The sequence below is a fragment of the Vulpes lagopus genome, chromosome 2 (assembly GCF_018345385.1).
Source record: "Vulpes lagopus strain Blue_001 chromosome 2, ASM1834538v1, whole genome shotgun sequence".
NCBI classification, from domain to species: Eukaryota; Metazoa; Chordata; class Mammalia; order Carnivora; family Canidae; genus Vulpes; species Vulpes lagopus.
In genome coordinates, this window is record NC_054825.1 from 24975465 (window position 1) to 24995709 (window position 20245).

General features: G+C 36.0%; 1 protein-coding gene across 2 annotated transcripts in view; it reads right to left on the reverse strand.

The window, feature by feature from the left end:
* The window catches only part of SLK (STE20 like kinase), a 62615-nt gene that overhangs the window by 36992 nt on the left and 5378 nt on the right, over positions 1–20245 (reverse strand). For both annotated transcript variants that reach the window (XM_041742330.1, XM_041742328.1), the window contains exons 2-4: positions 3502–3666; positions 1351–1399; positions 879–1028 (exon numbers count right to left, since the gene is read on the reverse strand). In XM_041742330.1, coding sequence (XP_041598264.1) covers positions 879–1028; positions 1351–1399; positions 3502–3666 — 364 coding nt within the window. The remainder of the gene's footprint in view (positions 1–878; positions 1029–1350; positions 1400–3501; positions 3667–20245) is intronic.

Sequence of the window (20245 nt, forward strand, 5' to 3'; positions counted from 1 at the left end):
AATTTTGTGTAAAGTTACACAGCCACAAAATTACTGAGCTACACAATTACTCGTGTGGTTTTCTTTATCTGTGTTCATTTCACAATAAAAAGGTTAAAATTTAATATATCAAATTATATCTGTTTAGATGTCATGAAAAAAGTGAAATGACTATGATCAATGGTATCAAGATGACTTTTAAATAAATTTTGTCATTTACATCTTCCAAATTACACAAATTTAGACCTGGTCACCAGATGTTTTTTTTTTTTAATTCTTGAGTATACTTACTTAAAACGGACTGTATCTTCCACTTGTATGTGTACATAGGAAATTAATCACTTTTCCATCTAAAATCTACATCTATTTTCTTCTTATGAAGTTATCACTTATTTCCTCAGTACAAAACAAAATTAAAAATTCTAGTCCTTGATATTTACTTTAGGCATCCTTTTCAGGTCTACTTTGTTAGTTTACCCAAGATACCACATTTATAAAATGGACTATAAAACTAAACTTGGGAAAAGAAATCTACTAGACATGAGTTTTGGAAATGAAAATAAAACCAAGCAGTTTTATCACATATTCTAAATGTACTACATTAACAAGTATTAAGTCTACATACAAAAATTTCAAGGTAAAAAGAATTAACCAGTCTTTTTAAAGCTTGTCTTTTTGAAAATGAAATTCTTCCTTTCTTACTTTCTTTTTAAAATGTCTTTATAGTAGTTGCCTATACTTAGGAATTCTGGGAATTAATGAATTATTTATCTAAGGAAGTATTTATCAAAATTAAGATGGAGTAATTCTCCATGCTTTACACATTTGAGTTCAAACACAGCAATATTAAGGAAAATCTCAGCACAAATTCAAAAGTTTATTTAAGGGAAGAAACTTACCCAACTTAATATCTCCATCTAAGGTAAAAAGAATGTTGCCAGCCTTTAGATCTCTATGGATGATTTTATTATCATGCAAGTAGTTCAAGGCCTCTAGAGTCTGTTTACAAACTACTTGTATTTGGGACTCAGTTAATGGTCTCTCAAGTTCTATAAGGAAAGAGTAAACAAATCTTCATTGTTACACAGTGAAAACCCATCAGCAAGATGTATATTTTTATCATCACTATCAAAAATCAATTAGTGAATTAATTTAAAACTAAATATCTACAAAGATTACTTTCCTCATATTTTACATTCAACGTTTCATTTTAGAATTTTGTTACAATTTTCTAAGAATATAAAATGTAATTAAGCTGATTCCTTAATTTATTGAGCTTCAGTTAATAAGATATACATACGTATAAATGTTTGAAATCCTTTGATTAATAATAATTTAAGATAAAAACATAAAGAAGAAAAAAATGTTTACCAAGCATCACAGCATCTACTGCTCCACCTGCACAAAATTCAATGAGGATCTGCAAGGAAACAAAAAAAGTATGTGTCTAACATGACACTGGGTTTGAGTTGTTTTCTTCAATTTTGAAAAACAGATAAAGGAATAACTAGGTTATAGAAACAATATTATGCTGACCATAAAGATTCTCTTTGTTAAAAGAGCTAAGAGTCTTAATGATACACATTTGGAGAAAGCACAAAAAAAAACCCACAATGTAGACATATGGGCATTTTTTAATCACCATTTTTAGTGTACCTGCTTCTCTAAAATTACTAGATACACAATTTTTACTGAGAACAGTATTATATATCCATTTCACCATCACCAAATGATTTTATTACACTCATTTTTTTTTTTTTTTAATTTATGATAGTCACACAGAGAGAGAGAGAGAGAGAGACAGGCAGAGACACAGGCAGAGGGAGAAACAGGCTCCATGCACCGGAAGCCTGACGTGGGATTCGATCCCGGGTCTCCAGGATCGCGCCCTGGGCCAAAGGCAGGCGCCAAACCGCTGCGCCACCCAGGGATCCCTATTACACTCATTTTTAATGTAGCTACTATGATTTAAGTGATCCAATCTATTTTTCAACTTTACTAATAGGAATAAATCCCAAAAATACTTAAGAGACTTCTTTGAGTTAAAACACATATATATTCAAAAGCTTCAAATCCTAGGTCAATTATCACATCTTGATGGATGCCTTCCCGGACCTCCCTGGTACACACCACCATGTACCTTTCCTTTTTACCCCATCATAGATGTAATTTTATATATATAATTCCTTGAAGTATTAATTATAGATAATTAAAAGCTACATCTCCCACTAGCTTGTCCCTCACAGATGTCCAACTTTTTATTTTGCAACAATCTCAAGTAAAGATCTTTACTGTCTAGGAGTTCATTTTCATTATAATCTTTGGGAACATTCTCCTAGAGCCCTAAACTATATTAGAGGACACCACACTTGTAACTACAGATAATTTTTTTAAATTATTTGTCTTGTCAAACTGTATAGCTTCCTAACCTCTTTGTATAACACTCTTATTTTTTACAGATGCCTGCCAATTACAAATTGTTTTCAAATTCATTTTTATCATTTGAAAAATAATTTGGAAGGTAGATCACTCATCTTATAGATAGATGAGTAAACAGACTTAAAGGTTAACTGACTTTTTTTTTTAATTTTTTTTTTAAATTTTTTATTTATTTATGATAGTCACAGAGAGAGAGAGAGAGGCAGAGACACAGGCAGAGGGAGAAGCAGGCTCCATGCACCGGGAGCCTGATGTGGGATTCGATCCCGGGTCTCCAGGATCGCGCCCTGGGCCAAAGGCAGGCGCCAAACCGCTGCGCCACCCAGGGATCCCTTAACTGACTTATTTAAGCTCCTACCTACCAGCACCAGGATCAAAAAATACAGAGCTTTCGATTTCCAATCAGGAATTACTTCTACTACCTACTCTTCTCTCCTAACATTTCCCTCATAACACTTTCCCTCAAGGAGAAAATTCTCATTTCAGAAAGGCCTCATGATTAAATTAGTACAGAGCAAATGACTGACCAGTTATTATAATAAATATGATTTTATTTCTATGTGTATTTGTGCCTAATATTTTCTAAAAATAAACAGAATTTATACATTTGGGCTTAGCTACTACATCATGCACCAAAGGTGAGTCTGATAAAATAGAAGATATTTAAAATTTCTGGTAAACATTCTATAATTACGTGATTTACAAAACGTTTAGGGTAAGAAATTATAAACAATTTCTAATAAAACAAGAGATTTCCAAAAAATTTTTAAATAAATGCTAAATTTAAATTACAAACATGAAAGACCATTTAATTTTATAGTTTAGGAAATTCAATATTTTTATCTAAGTTTTTCCATTTGGGTCCAACGTCAATAATAAAATACTGTACAATTTGAAATATATATCTGAACATCTGCTGAAGCTAAGGATAACTACATTGGTAATGAACCTCTTATCAGATCAAATCCCATTCAAGTAACATAAGTAATTAAATAGAAGAGGTAACAGGGCTTTCACAACTTATAAACCTCTGTTGGAGAATTAATTCATTTTAACTCTTATAGATCAATAGAAAATAGTTACCCAAAGATTGTTCTCATAATAGAAGGCATCCAGAAGTTTGACTATATTTGGGTGATCACAAGATGCTAATATATCAATCTCAACCATGTAATCTTCAAGTTCTTCTTCAGATTTTGTGTCAATCACCTTTGCAGCAGCTAAAACATTGGTCTCTTTATTCTGGGCCTAAAAATGAAAGCATCACAAGTGTCACATTACAATGCGTACTTGATTTTTTAAATTTTATTTTCTATTTTTAATTTTATTTATTTTTAAAGATTTTATTTATTTATTCATGAAGACAGAAAGAGAGAAAGGCAGAGACACAGGTAGAGGGAGAAGCAGACTCCCTGCGGAGCCTGCTGCAGGACTCAATCCCAGGGCCCTGGGATTATGACCTGAGCCAAAGACAGACACTCAACCACTAAGCCACCCAAGTGCTCCTATTTTCTATTTTTTTAAATAAACTTCATTTTTTTAGACTAGTTTTAGGTTCACAACAAAGTTGAGCAGAAAGTACAGTGCTCTCCCATAGTCCCAGTCCCTACACAAGCACAGCCTTTCCCACCATCAACATTCTGCAGAGTAGTAGTACATTTGTTAAAACTAATGAACCTACAATGACACATCATCCCAAAAGACTACAGTCTTCATTACGGTTCACTCTTGGAGTTTACTCTATGGGTTTTCACAAATGTATGACATTATCTATCATTATATCATACAGAATAGTTTCACTGCCCTAAATATTCTCTATGTTCAGCCTATTCATCCCTCCTTTTTTCCTAAGCTTTAGCAACCACTGATCTTGTTTACTGCAGCCATAATTCAGCTTTTCCAGAATGTCACATAATTGGAATCAGAGTACGCAGCCTTTCCAGATTGGCTATGTTCACTTAGTAACATGCATTTAAGCTTCCTCCATGTCTTATCACAGTTTGATAGTTCATTTCTTTTTAGGACTGAATACTCCATTACATATAGATGTGCTAAGTTTATCTATTCATCTAATGAAGGCATCTTGGTTATTTCCAAGTTTTTAATAATTATGAATAGAGCTGCTATACCACGTGCAGGTTTTTGTGTGGATGTAAGTTTTCAACTTTTCTGGGTAAACACCCAGGAACACAATTCCTAGATCATATGGTAAGAGTATGTTTAGTTTTGTAACAAACTAAAACTGTCTTCCAAACTGGCTGTCCCATTTTGCATTCCCACCAGCAATGAATGAAATGAATTCACCCAGGGGCCCCATTAATTGGGTTTTTTAAAGACATTCACATCCTCACCTGCAACTGGTGTTGCCACTACGAATTTTTTGTCATTTTAATAGGTGTATAGTGGCATCTCCCTTTTTAATTTGCAATTTTCAAATAACATATGATGTCAAGCATCTTTTCATATGCTTACTGGCCACGTGTATATCTTCTCTGGTGAAGTGTCTGTTTAGATATTTGGCTCATTTTTTAATGAAACTGATTTTCCACCTGCTGAGTTTTAAGAGTTCTTTATGTATTTTGAGTAACAGTCCTTTATCAGATGTTTTAGCAAATATTTTCTCCCAGTCAGTGGCTTCCCTTCTCATTCTTTTGACATAACTTGTTTTTAAAAGATAGCCTAAACATATATATTAACTAATGCTACACACTGTGCTAAGAGCTTTATATGCACATAGAACAGTATTTCAAATTGCAGGCTCTACTGGGTCAGACTGTTCAGGTTCAAATTCTGGTTCTACCAGTGTGGTACTGGCACAAAAACAGACACATAGATCAATGGAACAGAATAGAGAATCCAGAAGTGGACCCTCAACTTTATGGTCAACTAATATTCGACAAAGAGGAAAGACTGTCCACTGGAAAAAAAAGAGAGTCTCTTCAATAATGGTGCTGGGAAAATTGGACATCCACATGCAGAAGAATGAAACTGGACCGTTATCTTACACCATACACAAAGAAACTCAAAATGGATGAAATATCTAAATGTGAGACAAGATTCCATCAAAATCCTAGAGGAGAACATAGGCAACACCCTTTTTGAACTTGGCCACAGTAACTTCCTGTAAGATACATCCATGAAGGCAAGAGAAACAAAAGCAAAAATGAACTATTGGGACTTCATAAGATAAGAAGCTTTTGCACAGCAAAGGATACAGTCAACAAAACTAAAAGACAACCTACAGAATGGGAGAAGATATTTGCAAATGACATATCAGATAAAGGGCTAGTTTCCAAAATCTATAAAAAACTTATTAAACTCAACAGCAAAGAAACAAACAATCCAATCATGAAATGGGCAAAAGACATGAACAGAAATCTCACAGAGGAAGACACAGACATGGCCAACACGCACATGAGAAAATGCTCTGCATCACTGGCCATAAGGGAAATACACATCAAAACCACAATGAGATACCACCTCACACCAGTGAGAATGGGGAAAATTAACAAGGCAGGAAACAACAAATGTTGGAGAGGATGTGGAGAGAGGGGAACCCTCCTGCACTGTTGGTGGGAATGTGAACTGGTGCAGCCACTCTGGAAAACTGTGTGGAGGTTCCTCAAAGAGTTAAAAATAGATCTGCCCTACGACTCCAAATGTACTGCTGGGGATTTACCCCAAAGATACAGATGCAGTGAAACGCTGGGCCATCTGCACCCTGATGTTTACAGCAGCTATGTGCACAGTAGCCAAACTGTGGAAGGAGCCTCGGTGTCCATCGAAAGATGAATGGATAAAGAAGATGTGGTTTATGTATACAATGGAATATTACTCAGCCATTAGAAAAGACAAATACCCATGATTTGCTTCGACGTGGACAAATACCCATGATTTGCTTCAACGTGGATGGAACTGGAGGGTATTATGCTGAGTGAAATAAGTCAATCGGAGAAGGAAAAACATTATATGGTCTCATTCATTTGGGGAATATAAAAAATAGTGAAAGGGAATAAAGGGGAAAGGAGAAAAAATGAGTGGGAAATATCAGAAAGGGAGACAGAACGTGAGAGACTCCTAACTCTGGGAAACGAACAAGGGGTGGTGGAAAGGGAGGTGGGCAGGGGGTGGGGGGGACTGGGTGACGGGCACTGAGGGGGGCACTTGATGGGATGAGCACTGGGTGTTATGTTATATGTTGGCAAATTGAACTCCAATAAAAAAAAAAAAGCAAAAAAAAATTCTGGTTCTACTACTTATTAATAACTGTGTTGCCTAAAACTAAAAATCTTTTAGTTTCCTCATCACTAAAATGTATTAACATCTCACAAGTTTGTAAGAATTAAGATAATAAATATTAGCCAAGTTAAAAAAATACATATAAATATTTAATAAAATGTTTGCCATAATAGGCAATAAGGATTCAGTAATGTTAGGTATAATTATTTAACCCTCACAACAGCTGTATATTATTATCCTTAAAAGAGGATATACAAACTTAGGTTAAAAAGCTTCCCCAAGGTCCCAAGGTCATGTAGTAAGAGACAGAATAAGGATTCAAATCCAGGCTTGTTTCCAAAGCTCTTTCTTTTCTTTTCTTTTTTTTTTTTTTTTTTAAGATTTATTTATTTATTTATTCATGAGAGACAGAGAGAGAGACAAAGACATAGGCAGAGGGAGAAGCAGGCTCCCTACTGGGAGCCTGATCCTGAACTTAATCCCAGGACTCCAGGATCACCACCTGAGCCACTCAGCCACTGAGCCACCTAGGTGCACCTCCAAAGCCCTTTATCTGAATCATTACCCTTCCAGTTTTCCCATACTTCTATCAGTTATTTTTCTTTACACTTAGTACTTTAACTTTTCATTTTCTTTCTTTGGTTGAATAACTTCTCACTTCCATTTATTACAAATGAAAGACTTCCAAATACACTGTTAAGAGCCAAGACCATTTGTGAAAAAGTTAAGAATCAGATCTTAAAATACTAATTAGGTCTTTTTAAAGATTTTATTTATTTGACAAAGGGCATAAGGTGGGGAGGCAGGACTGGATGCAAGAGAGGGAGAAGCAGTCTCTTTGCAGAGCAGGGAGCCTGATGTGGGGCTTGATCCCAACCTGAGCTGAAAGAAGATGCTTAACCAACTGATTCACCCAGGGGCCCCATTAATTAGGTTTTTTAAAGACATTTCAATATTTCAATATCATACATTACGTTATCATCACTTCAGCAAAACTGCACTAATACCTTTAAAAAAAGAAAAAATACCAAACTTTTAAAAGCTAGTAATAAAAGTTCCAATAAACTAATTAATGTCCAAATCCCACTTTTAAGAATTTATCATGAGGAGCGCCTGAGTGGTGTAGTCAGTTAAATCTCCAACTCTTGGTTTTGGCTCAGGTCATGACCTCAGGGTTGTGAGGTTTAAGCCCTGCATTGCCTCCATGCACAGTGCAGAGTCCGCTTGAGATTTTCCCTCTCCCTCTGCCTCTCCCCATGCTCGTGTGCTCATTCTCTCTCTAAAATAAAAAACTATTTTTAAAAAAGAATTTATCATGAGATAATTCTACAAAATAGAAAACACGGATACCCAGAAATATTCATCAAAGCACTATTTATAATAAGGAAAACTGAATGAACCTAAATGTCCATTAGCAAGAATCTGCTTAAATAATTCAGCACAGTTCTACAATGGAAAATTATGCAGCCATTAAAATCAATAACTAATCAGTTACTATTTAAGATGGAACAGTGGCAGGACACCTGGGTGGCTCAGCAGTTGAGCGTCTGCCTTTGGCTCAGGGCGTGATCTTGGGAGTCCCGGGATCGAGTCCCCCATCCGGCTTCCTGCATGGAGCCTGCTTCTCCCCTGCCTGTGTCTCTGCCTCTCTCTCTCGGTGTCTCTCATGAATAAATAAATAAATAATTTAAAAAAAAAATATGGAACAGTGACTGTAACACAACACTGAATGGAATAAAAGGCAACTTACTAAACATGAGAGGTATGTAATTTTACAAAAACCACACATCCATTTTCACATATGAACAGGTGTAGGAGAAGTATCTGGAAAGGCATCATCAGTGAGAATAGTGGAGTTTCAGGTACTTTTGATTTTTTCTTTACTTTTCATGTTGTTTGAATTTTTTAATGAAATTGTTTTTTTTTAAGATTTATTTATTTATTTATTATTTATTTATTAATTTGTGATAGACAGAGAGGCAGAGACACAGGGAGAAGTAGGCTCCATGCTGGAAGCCCGATGTGGGACTCAATCCCGGGACTCCAGGATCGCACCCTGGGCCAAAGGCAGGCGCCAAACCGCTGAGCCACCCAGGGATCCCCTGAAATTATTTTTATAGAAGTAGTAAAGTACTAAAAAGTATCAATATATGAGATGATGATGAAAAGAATAAACAAAGCAAGTACCAGTCTGTATACAGGAACTGTCCTAAGTAGACTATGTTATGTTTTACTTCCTTAAGAAAAATTAGAAATAGAATGCAGTATTAATTACTGGTTAAGTAATTAAGTAACCCTAATGTTTAAGATTCAGAGAATATGTTTCAGATAAAAAGATAACTTTATACTGGTCATTGCTGCAAATCCAGAAGAATATTCTAATCTACCACATTTTGTTAAATCTAAGATACCTCTTAAGATGCACCACTGTTTTATGTTCCACTAAGGAAGAAAAACTGCCAAATAAAGTACAAGATTTTATCAGTTTGAATTCTTATGTTACATCTTTTTAAAGAGCTCTTTTGGACACATTTAGACAAAGATTGTTACTGTACATCTATTCTTGTGAATAAGTTAAATACTTCATATTCAAGCCTGACTCTTCTGACTCACTTTTTCAGTCAGAGTTACCTAATGTCTGTGCTTTTCCACAGGATATCATTCTCTGGCCATTAAAAGCTTTAGTGATGCAGCATTTCTTAAAAGAGTGTTTCTCTATTACTGTTACCAAAACTTTCTTTGAAACCACAGACTCATTTTGCCATTAGAATGCTGATACTTTCTTGATCTTAACCAAGGTGCTAAAAGATTTTTAGATAGCAACCAGAACTCACATCTTTTTTCAAAAGGTACTGAAATAGTTTATTGAGACATTAAGGGGCTGCAATAATATGACACTAGGGATACAACTAGGTTCACAAAACACAGGTAAGGACAGATACATCACAATTACCACTTGGTCAACAACAATACTAAGACATCTATGGATAAAAGACATCCCAATTTCAGAGATGTTAAAAAGTAAAAAATCTATCATAATTAGAGAAACATGGTATCAAGTTTGTCTCTCAAAAGAAAGAGACTACAGTTGAGCCAACAATAATTAGAACTCTCCCTCCCCTGAGTCAGAGGAAGTAAGCCAGTGAAAGATAAGTTATTCTCTCACAATTTTAATGTAACACTTTGGGAGGAAAAAGACCAGAGGAACTGTCCTTGAAGAGGAACACTATAAAGTATGAGCCCTGGTAGGAGACCAAGTGGGGTTGAAAGTCATCTTGCTTCTACATGCTTCTACTAATGTCCTTGGAGATTTTAAGATGTGTCTTGTTAATGAAATGACATAAAGGGGAAAAAATAATTAACACTAGATAATCTCTAAAGAACTTTACAGTGACAAACTCCATTATTCCATTCCTCTGGATATAATGATTAAACCAACAATGGTACCATTTAGTTTACTGTAAGTAATAAATAAAAGTCACATTAGAAAATACAGTGCTTCTTATATTATTGCTTGAAAATAACTCTGAAAATCAAAACTGAAAAAATATTGGTAAATGTGTGAAACTATACTTTGAACAAATATAAAATGTTAAAAAGAAAGTTTCATCTACCTACTACCTAAAACTAAGAAAATTCTTCGCATAAAGATTTAATAAAATAACCAAACAATAAAAATAATGGAATAATGAGTATCTAGATATTAATTTAAAGCAGATAGAACTTCTACTGATAAAAAGTTTTGAAAGATCAGTCACGATCATCTAAAAATCAATGTCTTCATTTTCACGAATCATGAACAGAGCTTGGGCACATTCCATAAAAAGACAAGTGACTGCAGGGAAACATAACTTACTTGAGTTTCCTGCACTGGTTTCATGTTCTAAAAGAAGTAGGGTAAAAACTATACCCTCTTATATAACTCTTGGTTTAACAGTGGTTTATTTCCTGGGTGGTAAGAACATAAGTAATTTTTAAATCTTCATTTATTTTCTTCCTACGTTCCTACATTTTCTAAGACTAGTTAATACTCCCATACTAAGAAACATTTTAACAAAATTGTCAGCTGGAAATTGAAACACCAGCAAAGGAAATACAGATGACTTCTTCAGTACCACAAAGGTGTTCGTCAATCAAAAGGGGAAGGCAAAAAAAATAATAAAAGGAAAATACAAAAAGAATCTAAGCGACAATAAAAAAGAAGAATTTAATCACTTCAATAATTACGGAGATTGATTCTACTGATTTGGGTGATTGTAACTAAAGCTTGAGAGCTCAAAGGCATTTTTCCTCCCACCAAGATAAGAGGTAAGACCCTAAATGTCCAGTATATGATGACATGCAACCATAACAAAAAATAAAAACTAAACCAATCCAAATCACCTTTCATGAACATCAACTGCATACAAGACACTGATCAGAGCTGTAGAAACACAAACACAAATACAAACCAGACACTCCACAAAAATCTGTTGTAGGAAAGAAATGCAATATAAAAGAAATGCAGTATAAAAATCTATTGAAGTGTGCTCAAGAGTTCATCTGCTACAATTCAATTCATTCTTTCAATACTTATTGAATGCCTTCTACATATCAGACACTGTTCCAGATGCTGACAGTGTAAAGAATATACAAAATCTCTCTGCCCTCATGGCACTTAAAATTGTGGGGAAAGGGTAGTCAATAGGCAAATAAATACAGAGTATATTAGTGATGTACTATGGAAATAATAAGGTAGTAACACGAAGAAATGGTTAAGTGGGCAGGTATACAGGAAAGAGGTTATCATTTTTTTTTAAGATTTTATTTATTCATTCATGAGAGACACACAGAGAGAGAGGCAGAGAGACACAGGCAGAGCAAGAAGCAGGCTCCATGCAGGAAGCCCGATGGGGTACCCGATCCCAGGGACTCCAGGATCACACCCTAGGCCGAAGGCAGGCGCCCAACCACTGAGCCACCCAGGGACCCCCAAGAGGTTATAATTTAAAGAGAGTAGTTAGGATGCCTGGGTGGCTCAGCAGTTGAGCATCTGTCATTGGCTCAGGGTGTGATCCCAGGGTCCAGGATCGAGTCCCACAATGGGCTCCCTGCAAGGAGCCTGCTTCTCCCTCTCTGCCTATGTCTCTGCCTCTCTCTGTCTCTTATGAATGAACAAATAAAATCTTTTAAAACAAAATTAAAGAGGGTAGTTAGGTTAGACACTGAGAAGGTGATATCTGAACATATCAATATTAGTAACATCCAACGATTATGTTTTCTGAGTTATGTAGACTAAAAATTTAGTATTTTGGAAAGAAACAGGCTATAAAATTCTCAAGTTCTTTCAAGTATGCTAGTCTATATATAGCAATATCCACTAAGCTACTAGATGTTATTCATTGAGCATTACCTTGCACCAAACAAGAGTGTTTTCCACACTCTCCATTTATTAACTTAATCTTTGTATCAGAAAAGGCCCAACCACAGAAATAAATCAATGTATTTTAACAGAATTTAATATCATTATTAACTACGTTAGTATATAAGTAACTAAAAAGATAAAGAAAGAACATGAAAGATGAGGAACAAGTGCAGGGAGAAGTTACCACCCCCAGGACCAGAGGAGTCAAGGTAAAAGACTGGAATTATTAAAACCCAAAGATTTGCAGGAAAGGTTCTACACAGCTGAAACTCAGATCCATGAGGAGACAGTGTTGCTTGGCTGGTGCCAACATCTCTGACTTTGGAAAAGGAGACCCTAAGGGATTGGGGTGTCTTTCAAGGAGGAGGGGGCTAGCCAAGTGCAGCTGGTGTTACCAAAGGTATTGATGAAGCCAGCTCTTGAGTACTGGGAAATTTCAAACTGGATTCAACTGCTGCTACAGAGAAAAACCTGTTGCTGGGGTGAAGAACTCCACTAAGATAGTGGTCACACGAACACAAAAGCAAAGAGACATGGAGCCCACAGGAAACAAAGAAAGTGTGTGCAAAAGTCCCTTTTTCCTCCTCCTCCCTGCAGCCTTCCTTCAGAGTCCTGTGCAAGTGAAACCTAGAAGTAAAGCTGACAAGGCAGAAATGTGGTTTGCAAAATCTCAGAAAAGCATTACAAAGCAGGGCATAAGAGGGTGTGTTTGGAGCTGAAAAACAGTAACTTAATAGTTGGCATAATCCTTCTACAACTGATGAGGATAATAGATGAGAGAAGGAACAGAGTAGTATGAAGCATTTGGGTAAAAAATATCCAGAGTTCCAAAGAGCTGTTAAGTGAAAAGAAAGGAAACAGCACTGAAGAAAGCACATAGCTTTAGACTATTGATACCATTGTTAACCTGTTTTCCAATTATATGCTAATTCTAGTGATCTCTTCAGAGGCCAGATAACATTTTGGTAAGAATAAGTATCAATACTAGAGTAAAATTAGTAAACATGACTTAGTAAAGATATTCAGTTGATTTTCATTATTTCTGATAGTTATGTTCTATACATTCATTGCAAACACTGAATTAACAAAGACTGACCCACTGCTCCTAGGAGAAATATGTACACAAACATATCTCATATAGACTATAATCTGGGCAGCCTGAGTGGCTCAGCAGTTTAGCTCCCCCTTCAGCCCAGGGTGTGATCCTAGAGACCTGGGATCAAGTCCCATGTCGGGCTCCCTGCATGGAGCCTGCTTCCCCCTCTGCCTGTGTGTCTCTGTCTCTCTCTGTGTGTCTCTCATGAATAAATAAAATCTTTTTAAAAAAGATTATAATCTTAGATCCTAAAAACAATTCATTCTGGTAGATTCTATCCTCATTTTTGTACAAAAGAGAAAATGAGGTTCAGAAGTGTTATGTGTCTTTCCTGAGGCTGCCCCACAATAAGTGCCAGAGTTGGGATTCAAATCTCACCCAACTGATACCAAAGCCAGACTTTTTACACTACACTGCACTGCACTGCACTGCCCTCTACATTCTCCCAGCTCCTGGTCAAGTCTATGTGAGGGCTGAAACAAGATGGCCAAGTGTCACTTTATTTCATCTTAGCCGGGAATGCGCAGGTCTAGGGGCTCAATTTTCCCACTTCTGCACATATATGCAAACGACTGAAAGCACTGAGTACAGACTTTGGGGCTACAAATACATTTTAACAAGCAGACAAATTCACAAACAGAGGATCTGCAAATAATGAAGATTGACTATACATGCTCTTTCTAAAATTTCTTAAAAAATTAAAAATAAAAAATAAATAAAATTTCTACAAGATATTACAGAAATGCTTCCTTAAAAAAGAATTTTCATGTGTTTTTCTCAATTCTGTAGAGTTGAAAAGAATGTACTTTATATTCTCTTAATACTCCAAAACACTATGTTATTTATAGTGTTCTGTTTATTCAAAACTTAGTCATTGATCAGTCGAGATAACCATCAACAAAGTGATGTCAAAAATAAGTTTAACATTGGCTAAAACTGCACCTTCCAAAATGTTTTACCAATTCTCAGGTCACACAGTCTTCCCACTTATTTCAAGGACTTGCTGAGTCTGAGGAGCATGAATAAACTGAAACATAACTGACAGCTGTGTGATAGAAAAACTGATGAAATTTGCACAGATCCCATAGCAGAAAAGACAGAAAAGTGAGAATACAAAAAGACAGTTACAAAAAAAATATTTTAAAATAAGACAAAGACGTCCTACTTCTGAAAACTCATTCAAGAAAAATAAAATTGTTTAGAAGGTAAGAAAGATCATTTCCATGCAAATATTCTTAACCCTGAAATTATAAAGGACCAAAATGCACGGCTGTTAAGGTAAGAAACTCACCATGAATTTTACAAGGAAAGAAAAAAGAAAAGCCAGGATGTTAAAGTTATTTTTATAGTCTCAAGTTTCAGTTACCTCTTTAAAACATAAATGTATATGTGCTAGGAATTTGGACTTCATGTGGTATTGAGTTCAAAGCATAATATTTAATAAATGCCAAATAGCTGTAACAGTATAGTATAGAAATAGTTACCTGCCCAAAAGGAAACTGTCTTTGTCCTTTCACAGAAAAAGGGAGAAAAAAATGAATGGACATATGAGGGAGAAAAAAACTGTGAAAAGGAGAACTGTTAAGTAAAACAAAATAATGATGTATTTAAAAGTATGACCCAGAATATGAGAGTCTATTTGTGACAACACAGATGGAACCTGACAGCATTATGCTAAGTGAAATAAGTCAGACAGATAAATACTGTATGATCTCACTAACATGTGAAATCTAAAAACAAAAATGAAAACCAGCTCAGAGATACAGATAACAGACTGGTGACTGCCAGAGGCACAGGGTAAGGGGTGAAAGAAAAGGGTAAAGGAGGTCAAAAGTACCAAACTACCAGTTATAAAATAAGTAAGTTATGGGGACGAGATTAAGAATGCTGTACTGCATATTTTAAAGTTGTTAAGAGACTAGATCTTAAAAGTTCTCATCACAAGGAAAAAAAAATTTTGTAACTACATAAGGTGACAAATGTCAACTAGACTTACTGTGATCACTTTACAATATATACACATATGATATAACTGCATCATACCCTGAAACTAATATAATCTTATACATCAATTATACTTCAATTTATAATTTTTAAGTAATAAATAAAAGTAGGAACTCTTACTTTATTTTGAAAAATTCAAACCTACAGAGAAAGTGAATGAACTGAACAGTGAATGCTCATATGCTTATACCCCTCACCAAGAATCATCAATTATGAATATGTTGTCACATTTGGTACTCTTGCTCTCATACACACACACACAAGTATACGTACATATATATTTTACATATAGACATGTATACACAAACACACACATATGGGCATTTTTCTTTTACTATACCATCTGGAAGTAAGTTGTACTTCACTTTCCAAAACTTCAGTATGTGTCCACCAAGAACAAAGACATTCTCCAACATAACCACAATTATCATGCCCAAAGAATTTAACACGGATATAATATCTAATATGTATTCCATATTCAAATTTCCTCAAATGTCCTTAGCTTTTTAAAGATTAATCAATTTATTTATTTGAGAAAGAGAGAGAGAGAGAGAGAGAACACACATGAGGGCTGGGGCAAAGAGAGAGAATCTTTCAAGCAGGCTCTCTGCTAAGTAGGGAGCCCAAAGACACTGGGCTTGCCCCTATGACCCATGAGATCATAACCTGAGCAGAAACCAAGAGTCAGACCTCACCTGACTAAGCCACCCAGGTGTCCTGTCCTCAAATGTCTTTTAAAAATCCCTTATTGCTTACATTTGTCTTAAAAACCTTATTTATTTATTTGAAAAACAGAATGAGCAAGGGAGATAGCATGAGCAGGAGGAGAGAAGAAGACTCCCCTGCTGAGCAGGGAGCCCAAAGTAGGGCTCAATCCCAGAACCCTGGAATCATGACGTGAGCCAAAGGCAGGCAGGCGCTCAACCACCTGAGCCACCCAGGCGCCCCCCATTACTTATATCTTTAAAAGCCCAAACTATTTATTTGTAGAACATCCCATTATCTGGATTTGTCTAATTGTTCTTCATATTAGATTCAAGTTAACTATTTTTGACAAGAATACCACCTTAGGTGATTATGTATTTCCCATCGAATTACATCAGAAAATACATAATGACAGTTTGTCCTATTATTGGTGATCAACCTTAGATTTAATCACTTAAGACATATCTGCCAGGGAAGCCTGGGTGGCTCAGCGGTTGAGTGCCTGCCTTTGGCCCAGGGCATGATCCTGGAGTACCAGGATCGAGTCCCCCATTGGGCTCCCTGCATGGAGCCTGCTTCTCCTTCTGCCTGTGTCTCTGCCTCTCACTCTGTCTCATGAATAAATAAAATCTTTAAAAAAAATAAAATAAATAAAATAAAATTTAAAAAGTCTAGAAGAATGTATATTTACTTAATTTCTGGGTAGGGAAAGTTTCTCTAAGCATAAAAGCGAAGAAAAAAGCCCAACGAAGTAACACATTGACAGATTTTGTAGAATAAATATTATACGGGATACCTGGGTGGCTCAGCGGTTGAGTGTCTGCCTTTGGCTTGGGGCATGATTCTGGGGTCCTGGGATCGAGTCCTACATCGGGCTCCCTGAGGGGAGCCTGCTTCTCCCTCTGCCTGTGTTTCTGCCTCTCTCTGTGTCTCTCATGAATAAATAAATAAAATCTTAAAAAAAAAAAAGACTATTATATGTCTTTGTAGCAAAAAAGCGGCATAAACTAAGGTAACTACAAACTAACTGCAGCATCTGGGATAAAGTGTTCATTTCCATAGTATATAAAAAGTACTTTCAGGGGTGCCTGGGTGGCTCAGTGGATAAGCGTCTACCTTCAGCTCAGGTCATGATTCCAAGGTCCTGGGATTGAGCCTGGTAGCTGGCTCCCTGCTCAGTGAGGGGTCTGCTTATAACTTCCCTCCCCCCCCACCACCACCCTGCCACCCCACCAATGTTTACTCTTTCTTGCTCACTCTCCTCTTCTCTCTCAAAAAAATCAATGAAATCATTAAAAATAATAATAAAAAGTACTTTCAAATCAACAAGAAAGGGCAGCCCCGGTGGCGCAGCGGTTTAGCGCCGCCTGCAGCCCAGGCCATGATCTGGAGACCCTGGATCGAGTCCCACGTCAGGCTCTTTGCATGGAGCCTGCTTCTCCCTCTGCCTGTGTCTCTGTCTCTCTGTCTCTCTCTCTCTCTCTCTGCATCTCTATGAATAAATAAATAAAATCTTTAAAAAAAAATCAACAAGAAAACACGCTAATCAGAATATGAATCAATTATTTTTTAAGATGTGTAATCTCTCTAGAAATCAAAGAAATGTAACATGAAATAAACTTTTGCCCATTGAAAAAGCAAATACTTTTTTTAAAGTATAAGAACTAAAACTGAATTCAGATTAAGGAACAAAGGCAAAGAAATAATCACTGCTGGAATGTCTAAATAGGCACAACTCATGTACATATATAAAAATACATATAAAAATAATCTGGAAACATATACATGAAACTGAGGATAGGTACAACTAAAGAGATAAAAAAGGGAACAGTAATTCAAGCAATAGTCAAAGAAGACTAACTTTATTTCTAATAAGTTAATTTTTACAAATAAATAGACATTCTTTAATTATTTCTATAATTAAAATAATTGAAAAATAAATTGGCACAACCTCTCTAGGGCAATTTCACAGTAAGCATTAATAAATGATCATTTATTTTGCCTTAACAATTCTAGATCTAGGAATTTGTCCTAAAGAAATAATAAATGTCATAGAAATATAAACCATGTAATATGGACATTTGACATATGATGGCGGCACTATAAAGCAATAAGGAAAGGATGCTCTTTTCAGTAAATGGTGCTGGGACAACTGGGTATCTATACAAAAGAAATGAAACCATTGACCAAAAGAAGCCAGACACAACAGAACACATTTATACGAAGCTCAAGACACACCAATAACTTGCAGTGGTCTAGGTAAGAGATAATGGCAGTTTCGACTAATATTGTGACAGTGAAGGAAGAAGTCAGATTCAAGAAATATTTAACAGAATTAACAGGCCTTGGTGATTACATTGGGTTTGGCAGATAAGGAAGCTTAAGGTGTTAAGAATGACCTCCAGGTCTCTGGCCTTTGTAGACAGAAATGTCAATTCCTGAACAGAGAACACAAGAGAAGCAAATATGAAGCTGACATCAAGAGTTTAATTAGTTCATATTCTGACTTGTTTAAGCAAACTGTGAGATATCTAGGTGAAAGTCTCTAATAGATACTTGGATGCATGGGTCTGGAGTTGAAAAGAGAAGTCTTGGGGTAGAGACATAAGTTGCATTTACATGGTAATAGAAACCACAGGAGAAGATGGACTCTCATAGGAAAAGTAAAAGAAAACAGGGCCTACACCCAAGTCCTGTGGAATCCCAACACTTAGAAGTCAGAAAAAGGACACAGAAATGAGAAAAATATCAACACGGTGGTAACCTAAAAACCAAAAGATGAGCTTTTTATTTTATCTTATTTTTAAGAAGAGCTTTTTAAAGAAAATGATTGGTTGAATGTCTCAAATGCTCCTGAGAATACAAATACGGTATAAATATCCACTGATAGAAACGTGGGAAATCCTGAAACCATACCAAGAACCATTACCTAGGGGGTTGGTCCAAATAAATAATATACAAAAATGTCACAGAACCAAAGGTTATGGGGTGGTTGTTTGTTTGTTTGTTTGTTTGTTTGTTTGTTTTTTGGATATGGGGTTTTGGATTGAAAGAACCAAGAGGCAAGATGAAAGCAGGGAAAAAGCCTATATCAAAGTACATCACCATGAACCAGGATAAAAAGAAAATCTTAAAAGCTATGAAAAGAAAAAGATCACAAAGAAACACAAAACAAAGTGGCATGGGACCCTTATAGCAACACTTAAAGATGAAAGACAATGAATGGAAAAAGTCTTTAAAATTCTAAGAAAAAGTTATTTTTGAACTATAATTCTATAACCAAACTATCAAGTAAGACATTATAATAAAGATGTATTCAGACAGGCAAGGTTTTAAAAAAATGTACCTTCCAGGGCACCTGGGTGGCTCAGTCGGTTGAGCAGCTGCCTTCCACTTGGGTCCTGATCTCAGGGTCCTGGGATCAAGCCCCACTTCAGGCTCCCTGCTCAATGGGGAGTCTGATCGCCCCTCCCCTCCTCCTTCACCCCCCCACTCATGCTCTTTCTCTCGAATAAATAAATAAATCTTTAAAAAAATAAAAATAATTAAACAATAAAAATAAGAATAAATAAAAAATGTACCTTCCATGGATCCTTTCTCAGAGAACTTACTGAAGACTATACACAACCAAAACAAGGAAGAAACTCAAACAGGAAAAACAAAGCATTTAAGACACTCTTAAGGGGTGCTTGGGTGGCTCCATAGGTTAAGCATCAGGTCATGATCCCAGGGTCTTAGGATCAAGCCTCACATCCAGCTCTCTGCTCAGCTGGAATCTTCTCCCTTTGCCCCTTCTCCCTGCACTTGCACACTTGCTCTCTCTCAAATAAATAAATAAATAGTCGTTTAAAAAAAAAAAAAAAGACACTCTTGAAGCAGGGGTGCCTGGGTCACTCAGTCAGTTAAGTATCCAACTTTTGATTTCAGCTCAGGTCATGATCTCAGTTTTGTGAGATCAAACCCCATGTAAGGCTCTGTGTTCAACGAGGAGTCCACTTTAGATTCTCTTCCTCTCCCTCTGCCCCTCCTCCCACCCATGCTGTCTCTCGCTCTCAAATAAATAAATCTTTTAAAAAATTAAAAAGGAAAAACACTTTTGAAGCAGTCTGAGCTCCCAAGACTTCCACAGAGAAAAATTATAATCCGTTATTGAGAAATACTAAAAAAAAAACTAGAGGTAAAACATATGCATAAATAGGAAGACTCAATATCACAGCAATGCTAATTTTTTCAAAACTGATTTATAAATTCCATAAAATCTCTTTAAAAAGCACAGTAGGATTTTGTGGAACCTAAGCTAATTCTACAAAGTACATGCAAGCACTAAGAGCCAAGGATATACAAGTTACTGTTGATGAAGAATATGGGAAAGCTGTACT